Source organism: Macadamia integrifolia, chromosome 6, assembly GCF_013358625.1.
Source record: "Macadamia integrifolia cultivar HAES 741 chromosome 6, SCU_Mint_v3, whole genome shotgun sequence".
In the NCBI taxonomy this organism is placed as follows: domain Eukaryota; kingdom Viridiplantae; phylum Streptophyta; class Magnoliopsida; order Proteales; family Proteaceae; genus Macadamia; species Macadamia integrifolia.
This window is the reverse complement of record NC_056562.1, coordinates 7,690,986-7,706,975: the sequence shown is the minus strand read 5'-3', so window position 1 is coordinate 7,706,975 and position 15,990 is coordinate 7,690,986. Positions and strand designations below refer to the sequence as shown.

General features: G+C 37.7%; 3 protein-coding genes across 9 annotated transcripts in view; 2 read left to right on the top strand and 1 right to left on the bottom strand.

Annotated features, from left to right (window-relative positions):
- Positions 1-919, top strand: part of LOC122081162 — a 30,569-nt gene extending 29,650 nt beyond the window's left edge. For all 5 annotated transcript variants that reach the window (XM_042648158.1, XM_042648159.1, XM_042648157.1 and 2 more), the window contains one exon: positions 434-919. In XM_042648158.1, the coding sequence (XP_042504092.1) occupies positions 434-623 (190 nt within the window). In that variant the 3' untranslated portion in view covers positions 624-919. The remainder of the gene's footprint in view (positions 1-433) is intronic.
- Positions 920-3,260: 2,341 nt separating this feature from the next.
- LOC122080672 (eukaryotic translation initiation factor 5B-like) lies at positions 3,261-11,434 on the bottom strand. Of its 3 annotated transcripts, none has more exons than XM_042647487.1 (12): positions 11,111-11,434; positions 8,729-10,693; positions 8,499-8,606; positions 8,291-8,391; positions 8,077-8,167; positions 7,880-7,990; positions 7,735-7,800; positions 7,198-7,257; positions 5,860-6,411; positions 3,853-3,972; positions 3,634-3,753; positions 3,261-3,530 (listed from the first exon to the last, which is right to left on the bottom strand). In XM_042647487.1, the coding sequence occupies exons 2-12, from the start codon at positions 10,625-10,627 to the stop codon at positions 3,465-3,467; spliced, it is 3,294 nt and encodes a 1,097-aa protein (XP_042503421.1). In that variant the 5' UTR covers positions 10,628-10,693; positions 11,111-11,434; the 3' UTR covers positions 3,261-3,464. The 3 variants fall into 3 exon arrangements, with proteins under 3 accessions (XP_042503421.1, XP_042503419.1, XP_042503422.1); XM_042647485.1 differs by having other exon boundaries at positions 8,729-10,675; XM_042647488.1 differs by having other exon boundaries at positions 8,729-10,639.
- Positions 11,435-14,072: 2,638 nt separating this feature from the next.
- LOC122082039 (putative B3 domain-containing protein At1g78640) lies at positions 14,073-14,468 on the top strand. The gene has a single exon (XM_042649541.1). The coding sequence runs from the start codon at positions 14,073-14,075 to the stop codon at positions 14,466-14,468; it is 396 nt and encodes a 131-aa protein (XP_042505475.1).
- The last annotated feature ends 1,522 nt before the right edge of the window (positions 14,469-15,990 follow it).

The following is a 15,990-nucleotide window of genomic DNA, read 5'->3' as shown; positions in this document are numbered from 1 at the left end:
CTCCCAATTGTGGGTTCTGATCGTTACATGAGCCACATGATATCAAAAGGATACCCCAGATTATGTTAGAAGACCAGATTCTTGGATAACTTGTGTTATGAGTGTCAAAATATCCTGAGGGACTACTGTTTTCGTTTAAATTTTGCCTGATTGAGGTAATTTTCCTTCAGTGTAACATTGGTGAACAAATGTTTGGTTTGCTGTACCTTCTTGCTACTGAGCTCTCATAGCCTCTCATAACTGTCATTATGACTCTTGGTTTGGTTCTTGGACAATTACTGGGAAAATATAAAGAATTTTTATCCTTAATCAAGACAGCCTTTTTTTTTTTGGAGAAAAGTTGTTATGTGCCTTTCTTTTTATTTAATATTCTTTTGCTATATTTATATAGGATTTGAAAGCCCTGACAATGTATTAGTATTTCTTCTTGCAGTCTCGTAGTTCAAATTCAGCTGGCATGTGGTTGCTCGGAACAAATATTGTTCTTCCTTCTGATCTCCCTCACCCTCCAACACCACATGGCTCAACACCTCAGTAGCTGTTTGTTTATCATCTGTACATATAGTTCGTTCAGACTCCAATTGCATCATGAGATGACGATCAGCAAAGAGAAAAAGGATTGAAGGTGCTAAATTCTCAGTGTTCAGCATGGGAAAAGAAGAAAGAATATGGAGTTGATATGCAATTAATGTTATTCTTTTCACTACACTTTGGTGCATTTCGGTGTTGGGATTGTATCCAAATGGCTTTATGGGAAAGTGGTAAAGATAGGTTGGGGTTTCTTTGTGCGACTCCAGAGGCTTCTTCTATAGCACCTTGTCTATATTACTAATGAAATGTTCTTAAAATGTTTGACATAATTCTTATTTTTGTCTACCAAAATTCTTGTTTCACCAATTAAAAGTTCCGTACTTTTCCATGTCTTCAGTTTTGTAATTACAGGGATGCACAGACCGTTCTATTAAGGCCTAAAGCACCCATAACATGCTGCACATGTTCTATGTTAGGATCAATACCCTGTAGGCTGTAAAGGTTCACTTTTACAATCTAGGGAGTTTTAGTGCAGATTGTTGACAGACTGATTTTTATTTGTGTAATCTCTTAAGAGGCCATGTCCTGTTGGTATTTGAAAGATTCAAGTTTTGGATGATGGAATTTTCAAGGCTGAGGATGGCAAGAACTCGATATTTATTATTATTATTATTAGATGATGATGATGAAAGATTGAGTTGTTAGTTGTTGTGGCAATCATAACTATAATTTACTGATTGGTTTAATAACCAGAATCGGAAAAACTCAGTTTTGTGAAGATTTTTTGCTTAACCTGCTAGGTTGCTGGGAAGCTTATGCTCCTTGGTCCAGTAATTAGCAAATAATTTTAGGAGCAGGGGTTTTTGTTGCGGTTATTAGTAGACCTTGCCAACTAAACTGGTCTGCAACTTCAGATTGGATCAAAATGGTAGAGTTCATAACGACGTAATAGGTCACATTCTCTTGACAATCAAAACATTAGTTTTATGTCAGAGGATCAAAATGGTACGATTTTTTTCTCAATAATAATAATAATCAGTTTAATGTCTGTTAAATAAATTGAGGAAGTACCATAAAAAAAAATTAATAATAATAATAATAAAGTATGAAAACCCATCGAGAACATCATCTGGAGGTCCAACTTAAAATACTGAGGCATTAGGTTGAGATAGCCTAAGGGTATTTTTAATGTCCCAAATAACCAGCATGACTGTCTCTTTAGGTCCCAACATCTCAGCACTCCCCTCAAGTGTGTCTTGGCATACATGTAGATATACATATTAAAATGGACAACAAGCAATATATATATATATATATATTTTTTTTTGGGTGCAACATACCTGGTTTTTTTTTCTTTTTTGTTGAAAAAAAAAAAAATCATGATTGCAAATATGAAATAAAAAAAAAAAAAAAAAAAAAATTCATGACCACAATAATGAAATGATATATATGTCTTTGTTGGTGATAGAAAAGGGGAAATGTTTCCTCATAGTAACAAAAGCTAATTGTTTAACAAAAATAATCATGTCATTGCCAGACCTGAGCTGTAAAAAGATGAAAGGAAAGAATTATACACATCCAAAAAATTGGGGATTATGCTCAAAGCCCACGAAGTGGAACTAGCTAGGTTCCAAAAAGAATTGTTCTAACTCTTCTGCGTCATTCCAAACTTTATTTATCGTCCATTCCTAATCTCTAGCATGTTTTAATCCAAGTAGAAGACCCCTTCTATTTGCTTCAATGTGTTTTTCTGTCATCACATAATTTGTCATTAATAAGATAGATTTTGCTTTGTGAAAGACACATTTTGCCAATCCAAACAATCTTTTTTTTAATAGTCAGAGACAATGGAGCAATTTTTTTTTTTTATTAATAAGATAGATTTTACTTTTTTTTGTGTACTTTCTTTTATTTAACATGGTCTTAAAGTCATGTCTGTTCATTGTTTTACTTTATATGTATATCCAAGGATATGCCAAAGACACATGTGAAGGGGAATGTAAAGATGTAGACTGAGGTAAAATCCAATCGACATGCAAGAAGGGATGTTATTTTGGACCTTGGATGTGTATTAACAAACTCATGGGCCATCTCCACCAAATGATTTATGGTTTTGCATTTTCCTGGGATTTCTGCTTTATTTAACATGTGAAAAATTTGCCAACAAATGAAAAAAGTTTTATATAATAATTGAGAACCAGAAAATTTCTTCTTCCTTCTCATGCAATACCCCTCTATGTATAGATCAACGTATCCGTATGACTTTATTTGCCAATATACATATCAGATTTTTCAAAACCTATATTTAGCTACCTAAAAAATTCTCATTGAGCTGAAACTTTTACATTTGAACGTCACATGACCTTGGGATCTATCTGGTTACAAAATTCGGACATCAATTAAAATGCAAGATGACAAACATTCAGGTGCCCACTTGGATATTCTTTTCCAGTAGCCTGCTTGGAGGAACTTTTCCTTTAAAGGATTGCGTTTTATCGTTTAACCTGACCCAAATCTTTAGGACCCAGGAAAGTCCTGTATAATTTGGGAAGAGGGGCTAGGCATGGCCTTGCCTAGAAGTAAACTGCAACTTTTGACAACATATGGAAAGTGGAATACAGTTAAAATATATGTATCCAGTGTATAAGAGGATAGGAATTGGAATTGAGAGATACAATTTCAAAGCATGAGTTTAAAACGCACAGAAGTTGGGATCCATACACAAAAAAGGAAAAAAGAGAATCTTTCATTTCTAGGGTGGTCGACTAATCTCTGCCACACAAGTATGCTCTATTATTATCCAAAGTTCCAAAACTACAGAATTTCACTAATTGGATTTTTTTTTTAATGCATAGGAATTCAAATAACTACGATTTATAGTTCTATAGATACTCAAAACATAAGCAACCCAAATACACTAAGGGTTTCCGAGTTCATCGTATCTTGAAAAGCTGCTTCAGCATCAGTAATAGCTTCCTGTCCTCACTAGTCACCACTTCCTGCTCATTTTTTGGACAACAAAGAAAGTTATGTCAACTTGTGAACGGTCATAATAAGAGAGAAAGTGAAACAATTCTTTTAAAATGTTATCATAAAACTTACCCAAAAATGTTCTTTAAGAAGTTCTATAGACCTTCTATTGATGATGCTAACAAGCTCAGCTATCTCCCTTGAATTCCTTCTGAACACCTTTCTTTGGTTCTCAGAATTGTAGCTCGTTATCTGCAAGGAACATAGATAATAAATTAGAGCCAATGTAGCCGACCCTTTAGGATCAAACAAAATCTTCAAACATTATGTCCCAAGAGGACTGCTCCTTACCTTTAAGGATACCTTTTCCCCTTTCTTGGCCTCTAGAAGAGGTTTACGATTTATTTCAATGGACGAAATTCGACCAATATCAATGGGGTCCCTTGAAGGAATACATAATGGCGTGCCAACCTGAGAAAAATGCAGTTAGAATAAAATCAAAGGCCTCCTGAGTGAAATCTTTTAGAGACAATCTGGTAACTGACCTCTTACACTATCTAGATCATATCAATTTCCAACCCCAACCATCGAAAATGTATATTAATATGATTCACTACTCTTTTCGCTAATCTCATTTCGATTAAAATGTATACCAATTTGGGGAGGGTTCAAAGGGACATTCCCTAAATACATTAAACCCATCATCCTAATTCAGCTTGGCGCTTCTCCTTGTACATCTTCCTCAATGGTAAAAAAATCTGAAACATGAACCTGATACCCCTGTGTGGGCCTAAGAAGTGTAAAAGGAGAAGGCAATGCTGATGGTTGATCCCCACCAGTGTTAACCTGAGAACGGTTGAAGGCTGATGATGAGAAGAAAACAATGGGAACACCATTACTTGTCACATGACTATTTTACCAACCAAATCAATCATTAAGCATGATATGAGGAGTAAAAAGGAGTAGTAATATGCCACTGACATTTTGATTTTCCTATTACCAGATTGAATTATATTTTTGCACTCGCTCAAAGACAAATGTTCTGCCAAAAGATACTACACTCCATGCTTTTAACAGCCATGAGCTAAGAAGAAAAAAATATTCCTCATGATTTCCAATATAAGATTTCCCAAATTCTAATTCATAATTCTAAATCTTATTGCCTTTATTCAGGCCCCAACTATATGTGCATAGTTGTCACAGCGCCGAGGCAAAACAAGGTAGTGGAGAGCTGCCTAAGGGCTTAGGAGACAAGTCACCCGCCTTAAGGCGAACAAGGCGACCAAGTGTTATTTTTTTATTTTTTCTCATTTCTAACATTATTTAGTATGCTACATGTACCTTGTATCATAAAAAATCAACATAAAGCCACATCAAATCATAAAAAATCAACATTAAGCTACATAAAAAATCAACATTAAGTCATAAATAATCAACATTTAGAGAAATGCTATTGTTCTATAAGTTTGACTAGTCATATGATTTTATTTTTACATGAGACTTTTTGTATTAGGTATAGGCGTATAGCACAAAACCAGGTTTTCACCAAATCTAAGATTACTTAAATCTGAATTGTAATGGCAAAGTTATGTTCCAGTCAAACTTATATTAAAGTGTGTGAATGCTGTTAGAATCGCCTGAATGAAAATCATTTAACAAAATATTATTTTACCAGGGACTTTTGGTTTTTGTTAATGTCTTACCATGATAAGATTTATAAAATTTTCAAAATTGAGAAAAACCCCAACATTTGAAAGTTGAAAATCGCTCCCTACAACCAAAATTTATTTTTTGTTCTTGGACTAGGGGGGTTGAATTTTTATCCTTTTGGAATTCGATTTTTAAACTATCTTTATTGGATTCAAATATGGGGTATTTGCTTATTCATGAATAAAATCTTAAGTCCCAAAATATAAGGCGGCATGCAGTGCAATAAGGTGACAATCACCTAAGACCCAGACAAACCGCCTGGACACCAAAGCGGTGCCTTGACAACTATGTATATGTGACACACTTAAATTGAAAATGATGAAAACATACAACAAATGTGTCATCACTCTAAAATCCTCAGCCCATGTATTTGGCAGTCAGAGTAATGGGACTGCCATAATATGCATGAGTGACTGATTAACAGATTTTTGTCCACGGAATAACTAAGTGCCAACTATGAGTTTGAAGTCATCAACATCACAATGCCTAAAGACTTAAGACTTGCAGTCAGTTTTCACATGGTAAAAAAAAACAGAGAAGGCATTAAAAACTAGAGGAAATTATAAATTTATAATCACTTGAACTGGCCTAATATGAAACTGCGCCAGGTCTCACCATCAAAGTGAATAGACAAGAAAACGAACATACCTTAGCCATGCCAGCAATAACTTCAACCCCCACAAGAAGTGGCTCCCTATTATAAATGTGTAGAACCTTCAAAACACATGGAAACACCACTTCTTCTGCAGCTGCCTTCTTCTTTTCTTCCTGGAGAGAATCAGCATAAATTCTAAACTGTTTGAATAAGTCATAGATGATGTCAGCAACAAATATTTTAACACCAGTCTTTTGTGCAAGCTCATGTGCCTCGGTTGACACTTTGACATCAAAAGCCAAGATGGTGGCATATTCCTTCTTCCTCTCAAGCATGACACTGGCCCTCATAATATCCCTCTTATGCACATGACCAATGCTCACATCACTGACTGGTATGTTAACCTTTTGGTTCTTCAAGAATGCCAACAATGCTTCCAAGGAGCCAAACGTAGAGGCTTGCACACAAACACCCTCGCCTCTGCTCATGAATGATGCCATGTGTTGCACTGCTGCTTCTTGCATTGCCGCTCCTTTGATGTCTTCCAGATCATCTTCAGGGCCGACCACATATAAACAAGTGCCCGCAATGGCATGTTCAAGGCCCTGCAAGCAAAGACAGCATAGGGCCTTCAAAACCCCACTCAACATTTACTTGGGTGACAACCATGTACAATGGACAACTCGGTAAAGAGCTCATCAAATAGGCAATTATGTGCATTCATAAATCATTTGCTTGGTAAGTAGAATAATGGATGGCAAAACTATCCTGGGAGACTTTTGGGTAAAATTTCATCTGCGAAAAAAGGGTAAAGGTCACCATCACACCCTTTCTGTGCATGTTAACTGATGATATGGCAATCCAATCATTGAATTTTTGCGGCCCGTCTCAAACGTATGTACCACCTTTCTCAGTCCCTGTACTGAGGTTACATAGGGTTCTAGGTTTTAGGTTTCAGGTCATTTTTTCAGCCTGGTTTTGCAGCGAGAATCAGTGGATTGTCTTCATGCATTACTAGATAGACATCTTGGAAGCACAACCAGTTTCCTTGCCATTGGATGTATGTTCTTGGGAACAACTAGACATTTCGGACAAACCACTATGGCTATGCCCTGATCTAACGGTTATTTAAGGATCTACCCGGGAAGAAAAAGACTCCATTCGAAGAGCTCGAACAAAGAGCCAAACAAGGTATTCAGCCAGCATGCTAGAAGCACTTCTAGTTGAGGGCATGGCTACAACAACCCCTGCCGAAAAAGGTAAAATATGTGTATTTTCCTGTAACTTTAAAAGTATGCCACAGGGTGGATTTTAAAACAATCCAAAATAATTATTACTTATGAATAATATGTAAGTTTACAAGACATAATCATTTAGGAGATCTAAATCACCTGTGCAGCTATCTTTACACCCTGCGTAGCCTTCAACTCTTTATGTTGCAAATATTCTCCCTGAAATCAAGCAAAACAGTATCATGAGCATTTCTTACTGCCCTTAAGTTGCGCTTATGTGCATTGTTGAATCCAATTATAGTTGAAGCCTTTGGCTTACTAAAAGAGCAGAGAGTAGTCTGTAACCATGCTAATTCGGCTAACTTACTGCTACAATACATACACATACCCCCCCCCCCTCTTTAAAAAACAAAGGAGAACACAGATTCTACAAGACCAAAACATTTAAAGGAAAAACAAATTTCAATGATAATTTCATAGCTTTGAAAACAAAATTACAGATTAACCAGCAAGAACAGCTGTGAAGGTCATCTTATGCAAAAAGTTACAAGCACTAAAAGCTCTCTTTATTTTCAAATATCGCTATGCCATTATCACGCCCCTATGTTCAATGATTATCATTTCCTCACTGTGTGCTTCTCCTACAAAGCTGAGATGAAGAACAGAAACCGAAGATAAGTGTCACAAGCTTCTCACCTGTACTTGGATTTCCATCATTGGATGATGGGTCAATAAGGCACGGATGTTGGTAACAATAGGCCCCTAACATGCAAAACAGGATTGCAATCAGATGATATGTAAGCGCGTATAACGCATGTGCGTGTATTTGAAGTAATATTACCTGCATGCCACAAACAACTATTTGATCCCTCTCATGAAGGATACCATTGATTAACACAACATCAATGGTTGTCCCCAGGCCTTCAACAATTTTAACTTCCAAAATTGTGCCCTGATGAACAGTCACAAGCTGAAATTAGAATCAGAAGTTTCCCTATTAGGATGCGTAATAACCTAGTAGAGAGAGAGAGAAAGAACCTGGACTTTATTGCTAAACATAAGCTTTTCCACCATAGTTTCTGAAGCCCATTGTACCAATAACAATAGAAGATCTGGAATGCCCTCCCCGCTGTTACATCCACAGATAAAAAAATAAAATAAAAAACCCAACCAGATCAGCATAAGAAGTGGTTTCTTAAATTCTGCAAATGGATATTGAAAAGCCTAACCTTTTTGTATCAATAACACCTACCTAATTGCACTTGTAGGAACAATACTGACAGTTTCTCCCATGTCCATGTTTTTATAGTACAGCTCAGTATTCACACCTTGCTCCTTGAACTGAGTGATAATCTGAAGAAAGAAAATAAAGCAGAAAATAAAAAAACAAACAGAAACCTTATCCAGTTAGCCTAACCAAAAACCTCTACATACAGAAGAAAGGCCAAATATTTGCTTACCCTAGTAAGCCTCATTTTGAACTCATTTTGTACATCATTTGATTGTTTCTTCAAAGATTCAATAATAGGTTCATTGGGGAAACTCTTCCACCCGTACAATCTGTCCACCTTGTAATTGAGATGGGGAGGGGGAAAAAAATAGAAAGGATTAGAAGCATGCCTCCATACAGAAGAACATTGCAGGTTCACTAAAAGAAAATACTGAGAAGTAAATTAACTTCCTGACTAACCTTATTCAATGCAACAACAAAATCAGTATTCCTTATTTTCAGTAGACTGAGAGATTCAATCGTCTGTGGTTTTAGACCCTCCATTATGTCAACAACTAATATTGCTATATCGCATAAATCTGAGCCCCGTGACCGTAAATTTGAGAATGGTTCATGCCCTGGGGTATCAATGACAAGAAGACCTGGGACCACCCGGAACTTTGCATCGGCTTTTAGTTCCTTGGTTCTCTCCTGTATCCTCTCCATGGGACAATAGGTTGCACCAATCTGCTGCGTGATACCTCCAGCTTCACCCACCTGAATATTAGTGCCTCGAATGCAATCTAACAGCTTGGTTTTGCCTGCATCAACATGTCCCAGAACACAGCAAATTGGAGAATGGAGATCATCCAGGCTTTGGTTACAGATGGCTTCAGTCAGTTCTTTTTTCATCACAGATTCTATCTTGCTGTTATTAGACTTTGCAGTTCTGCGTGCAACAGCAGGGCCAGCAGCATCCTCAGAAACTGGTGCTCTGGCATACTTGGTTTCATTCTTTACTGTAGGCTCAGGCTCAACTTCCTCCTGAGCAAATGTGCACTTAACAGGAAAAGTCACAGCAGCATCATCCCAGCTCTTTGCATCCCATGTATCTTCATCATGATCTCCTTCATATTCAATTCCATTTGCTTCAACTCTTTGCTCAACTTCCAACTTCGAGGACTTCACTTTTTCAACCTTTTCAGCCTCTGTCACATCACCAGCAGTGGTGTGGTCTTCCTTTGCCACAGCCTTAAGAGAGGCCAGCGCATGAGCTGGTTTTGACTTCTTTGTCTGATACATGGGTCTTTTCGATGGCCCACCACCAGTATCTTCATAGGGGAGCCCAGCGTCAGCTTGAGCAAGAAACTGATTCCTCATTGACTCCAACCGTCGGGCTTCTTCCTTCTGTTTACCAGTTACAGGCTTGCCCTCCTGTTTTTTCTTCAGAAGCTTATTTTTTTCTCTCTCCTTCTTCATGCGCCTGGCCTCCTCAACCTGCCTCATAAGTTCCTCTTGCTGACGGAGTTCTTCTTCTTCCTTCCTGGACCTTTCTTCTTCTTCTCTCTTCATCCTCTCTTCAGCTTCTCTATACCTCTCTAGTGCCTCCCGTATTTCTTTAACATGCTTTGGCACCTTGTTATCTGAAACCTTGATTTTGGCCTGTTCCTGTATTTTTTCCTTTACATCCACAGTTGCTGCTACCTTCCTTGCCTTTACCTTTTCCTTCTTCTTTCTCTTCTTCTTTGCAGCAGCAGATTCACTGCCTTCTCCTTCAGCTTCCTCCCCCTCACCCTTGGAGCCAAATGCAAAAACTTCTTGAAGCTTAACCTGAACCTTCACCTCTTCTAGAGGAGTAACCTCCACCTCACATGGATAAGCAGGAGAAGGTATGGAAAGAGCAGAGCCTTCACCAAGCTCAGCAATCATTTTATCTAATTCAACCTCCACCCAAGGTGGCCTACCACTTCTCTTCTTCTCGTTCTTAGATACCTCCAAGACTTCCTTGCTACACTGTTTATTAACTACAGCATCAGTGGCATTCTTATTTTTAATGGTTGGGGCATCTTCATTCTCCACTATGCTTTCATCAATGGGGGTTTCCACCTGCGGCTCAGAGGCATATATATCATTCCCTTCCTCTTCATCAAGACGTGCAGTGGCAAAGAAGCTAAAGCCTTTCTTGGAAGATTTTGATGACTTCTTCTTACCAGAGAAGGTAATAACATTAGAATCACAGTCATCTTCTTTATTTTCATACTTGGCATTATCCCATTCATCATCGGGAATGACTTGACCCATCTTCTTGGGTTTAGTCCCATCCTGGGTTGCAACGTTCTCTTCTTCCCCAACGATATCCTTCTTTCCTTTTTTAGCCATCGATCTCTGGCACTAAACAAAGACAATGGACTGTGAACAAAAGGTCACCTGCAAAATTATGGAAGCCTTCATTCATCAATAATAACTGAAAACCCTAAGAAGACATGACAGAATTGATTCCAGATTTACAATCAAAACAGAATCAAAACAATAGAAAACCGAAATGCGAAGATAGAAAGAGACAAAGCAAGAACGAGACTTTCCGCATTGCTTCGATCATCCGAAGACAGAAAAACTGAACACCTGTGTAAACCCAATCCTCTGAAACCAAGAAGGAAGAAAGAAACGACGTACAAAGCAAGCGAATCGCGAAAACCATTCGAGAATAAATGGAAACGTATCAATAAATATGTTAATGTTAAAAACTCATAATCTTCATAATCTAGAGAGAGAGAGAGATTACGATTCATAATAAAGCTGATTCACTGGGAAACCAAAACAAAGTCCGATGATAGAAACAGGGAAAAGAAGAATGGAACTTACTTGGTGAAGCTTCGATAATCGGGAGATAGAGCAAGAAGAGAACTACTGCAATGGTGAAGACTATCTGTTTCGAAACAATGAAAAATCGTCGAGAAAAAGCAGCAACGATCGTAATCGAATGCGAAAACTGAAGCGAATCTCCTTGTGGATGATATTATTCTTATTGAAATCCTCAAAAATAATACTCGAACTGTTCATGTTCTGGTTAAGGAACCGCTCAGGTTTGATGGATCCAACACACTGTGATTACTGATTACTTCGCAGCCAAGAAAACGAAGACGAGACGAACACGATAACAAGGGCGAGAGAGGCAACGAGCGCTGAGGATTAGGGATTTTATTTGGCGCCGTAAGCCGAACTACCTTAACAGATTTGATTTATGTGGGCCAGGGAATTGGGCCCACTCCCCCTTTTTTATATGTTTTTTAGACATTTCGTGTTGCTTCACTATATGGGGATTCTATTGCATCACCTGTACATCCCAGAATTTAATACTGTCAACCTTATGATAGGGCATTTCCTTCGAAACAAGAAGAAGCGCTATGATCCAAATGTAATGATTAGTGAGCAAGGGTTAGCTAGAGCAATTTTTGTAAGCAACACCTAATTCGGTGCCTGAATGTAATTATAAGTGGGCAGAAAATAAGATGTGATGTGTTACGTCTTTCGATAAAAGAGAAGATGATTCATAATGTTAGAAGAAAAGTTACAATGAAAATCTCTCTCAAGAACATCCAAATCATGGCAAGAAAATTCGTCTGAAAACCTCATTAACACAATCCGTCCTTCCCAAAATCTTAGATTAATGCTTGTTCAACAGGATGATGTACATATATATACTCCTTCAAATCGGGTCGATCCATCAAATTGCGGATTAGTAAAACAGTATTAGCAACCCTTCTGTTACCATCATAGGTCTCAGAAAAATCCCGTTTAAATCGTCACTAAAATATATCAAAACAGATCATTCTTCGAAGAAATCAAGAATTCAAGACAAACATAACAAAGACCTAAAAGAAGAGAACCACTGGTTATTCATCAGAACCTGTCCAACTTACATGAGACTCTTGATTCTCTAAATCTCCTATTATTCCATGTATAGAAGAACCCTAATCACTCCCTAGTGCAATTTAGTTGACTGGGTGGTTAGCATTCTTTTACCCACCCACAGGGTGGCCGTATCCATAGCATCATTATAGGCATACATGACAGTGCAAAAAAAGAGTACCTGTCTGATCTAGCATCATAACGGATACATCCCCATATGGCCATATGTAGCGATCATGAATCTATCTGCATGCCAAGGGTAGTCCAACCAGAACTTCATAGCTATACCATTACCAATGATATGATGAATAAATGGCCTAACTCGATCATGGTATTTAAGAATCTTCCGCAGTCTATTTTTATTTGTAATTTTTTTTCAAAATCTTATTTTCTCACTTGGCCGACTCTATTTTAGGTGAAATTTGATATGTGAACATGTACCTTTGGTTCCATTCGTTTATAAAATTTCATTTCAATCTAATTTTCTCGTGATATTTATTTTCGCTGGTGTATACCAAAGAAACTCTGTAGTTTTGTTAAACGTCAAACTAGGAAAACTCTCTTTTGTAGGGAAAGGGTTCATGCATGATTGCATATGGCGATCAAACGATTCCTCAAATATGGGGTTTTTTTTTTTTATTATTTCAACCCCTCTATTTTCTCAATCACTTTGTTACATGTTGTATAAATGAATGGGAGAACAAGAACAAACAATCACATAAAGCACACAGATTTACGTGGTTCGACCAAATGTGCCTACTTCCACGGTGAGATGAGATCATGCTCCACTATCAATAGAGAATGGTTACAATTAGGGGTGAAAGTTTAGCCCTGACAGCCCGAACCTACCATGGCCCGCCCTGGACCCGAACAGAGCTTAGGCCAAATTTTCTGACCCTGAGGGTGAGTTAGAGTTGAAAAACCCAAACCCTAACCTAGGATTGGGTAGGGCTCAAGTTGAGGCCTCAACCCAACCCAACCCGGCCCAAAATTTAACCCTAAAATTTTATATTAGAATTTAGGGCTCCTATTGGTATTTATTTTTGCTATAATTTTTTAATGTATAGGATATGAGTGGTAAAAAAAGGCCACTCAAGTTTAATCCAATCATTGCAAAAGCCAGGGTCAACCCGATCGAACCCAGCCCTAATCGGGTCAATTAGGGCCAGGTTGGGTTGGTATGAACCCGTTAGGGTTGGGTTGGGCCTGGGTTGAATTTTGAGGAACTAGGGTTGGTAAGGATTTTAAAAAACCTGGCCCTACTCAACCCTATTTCACCCCTAGTTACAATGCTCATCTTCACACGTTTGTCAAATTGCTTACAAAAAAAGAAAACCTTGTTATAAATATATAGTGAAACCTTATATAAAAAATTTACAGAAAGAACAATATAGCCTTGGAAATTTTTCTCATATGGAAATCAAGACATCGTAACCCCAACATATGTACGACCGCATCCGTACGCATATCCTTTTGCCGTAATATATTTACAAGAAAAAAGAAAGAAGTCCTATAACCTTTTTGGCCATCAGAGCTGAATCACAGATATTAAATAGTGAAAAAAATAGTCTATTACATAGATCAAAAGGTCAAGAAGCATCTGATCAAGCTAGCTAAGCTCAATGGTAAAGCATAAGCTCTACTTAACATGAACTTCATTACGAACAAAGGCAAACATCTCATGGTTCCCGCTTATTCTGATTCCTGTTATGAGAAGGAAACCAGAAACTAGTGATAACAAAGCAAAACAGGACTTCATCAAAACTTGGAAAACTACATAGGATTCCATGTCCAGTACTGAGAAGGAAAACAGAGCTTCAATTCACTCTTGCTCTTAAGAATATAAATAGAAGGGTGCAGGGAATCCATAAGTACCCAAAACTCAAATTCAGTTTCTACTTCTCTGCAAATCAAGATGAATCTGAATGATTATCAATGGGAATTCAAGAAGAAGCTTTTCAGAAGCGATGTCGACCACAGTTCTCGGCTCCTCGTGCCGAGGAAGATAGTCGATAACCTTGTCTTCTGCCACTTGACTGATGAGGAAAAAACGCAAGTGAATGAAGGGGATGGAGTTAGGGTGAAGGTGAGGGATCTCAACGAAACAGAAGAATATGAAATGACCTTCAAGATGTGGAAAAGCACCAAAAGCTATATTTTCGTGGACAATTGGAGTAGAGACTTCGTGAGGAGGAGGGAGTTGCAGGAGGGAGACGAGATTGGGATGTTTTGGAATTGTATGGACTCCATCTTATGCTTTGATGTGTTGGAGAGGAATGAAGATCAAAGCTTTCATGAAGCCATGCACTAGTCTCCTTTACTTTTCTCCCTTTCTAAAGGGATATTTCTGAAATCTTTTGTTTTTGATTTTCTTTCTGCTGCTGTTGCTGTTGTTGTTGTTGTTGTTTTGTTTTGGGCTTCACAAGAAATTGACAGATTAATGAGTTGGCTTCAATGATTATCCATCTTCTTTTGTTTTTGATTTTCTTTCTGCTGCTGTTGTTGCTGTTGCTGTTGCTGTTGCTGTTGCTGTTGTTGTTGTTGTTGTTGTTTTGGGCTTCACAAGAAATTGGCAGATTAATGAGTTGGCTTCAATGATTATCCATCTTCATTTTCATCTCTAGTTTTCATCAAAAGAGGGAAGCAAGATAATCAACTTTCGTAATCATTACCTCATGTAACTATATCACCAATGCGAAATCTAAATCTCAAACCCCGGCTTCACCATGTCCCTTCTGCTGCGGATATCATCTTATCTTGCTAATAGGACTTCTATACTATTAGAGTTACGATATCAACTTCTGTTACCTTATGGGAGTTTGTATTGCTGTTCATATCTAAAAGGTACCTATTACAATTCAAGCTCACATGTGATAACACACACTACCTTTCTTGGAGGATAGAGTTTCCAACTTTATGTGGTTTCCTATCATGTATATATATATGACTCCTTGTAAGGCTTGGTATTTGTAGCAAGGGTGGGAGGGGTTGCAGGGGGAGGAAAAGAATTGCAGGGTGTGGGTGGAAGGATTGCAGGGACAGGGACATGTGATCGAAGGAGAGGTTGAAGGAAAATTGTCAAAAGAAAAACATATATTGTTGAGGGAGGAGCATTGTATTGGGTAGTTTCGAAAACCCAAAACTGATACTGCATAATCTTGTTAAGAAAGACAGTAAGCGGTGATTCGGTAAACCCAAACAAACTCAATAGTTTGTAATCTTGTAATTTTTTGTAAGAAATTGAAGTAGTTTATACAATCACTTGAAGTAATGATTACAAAAATCTCATTTTTATGTTTGAAAATTTTCACTTCCCTTCCCTTTGATTCCAAACTAGCCTTCACTATTTTTTATTTTTCCCTTTGATGGTTGATTAATACACACATTCTTTTGGGGATGGGCGGTGGGATATAACCACACATAAGTTAAGAAATGAAAATAATACAAGTAATAGTATTTTAAAAGGTCATGATACTCGTTAAGAAATTACAAATTTTAGATAGGATTGCGTTTTCCTATGGTGGTCATCGCGACCATGTACAAAGGGGGAGAGAGGTGGGAAATGATGTATGAAGTCTACCCAATGCTATAGATCGATATGAACATCATGAGCTATCTCGTAATAAAACCAGTTGTTGTTGATACCTTCTTCCATAACCCGAGCTCGGAGAAGAAAGAGATAAGAGTGCCCTATGGAGAATGTGGTCAGAAATCCATAATAGAGTCCGACCTCAATGACCAAATTAGAGCAAGTAAAAAAGTAGACCAAAAATATTACTTGATTTGGATATGGATCATAGAATCACCAAAAAGTTGATCCAATAAAACAAACC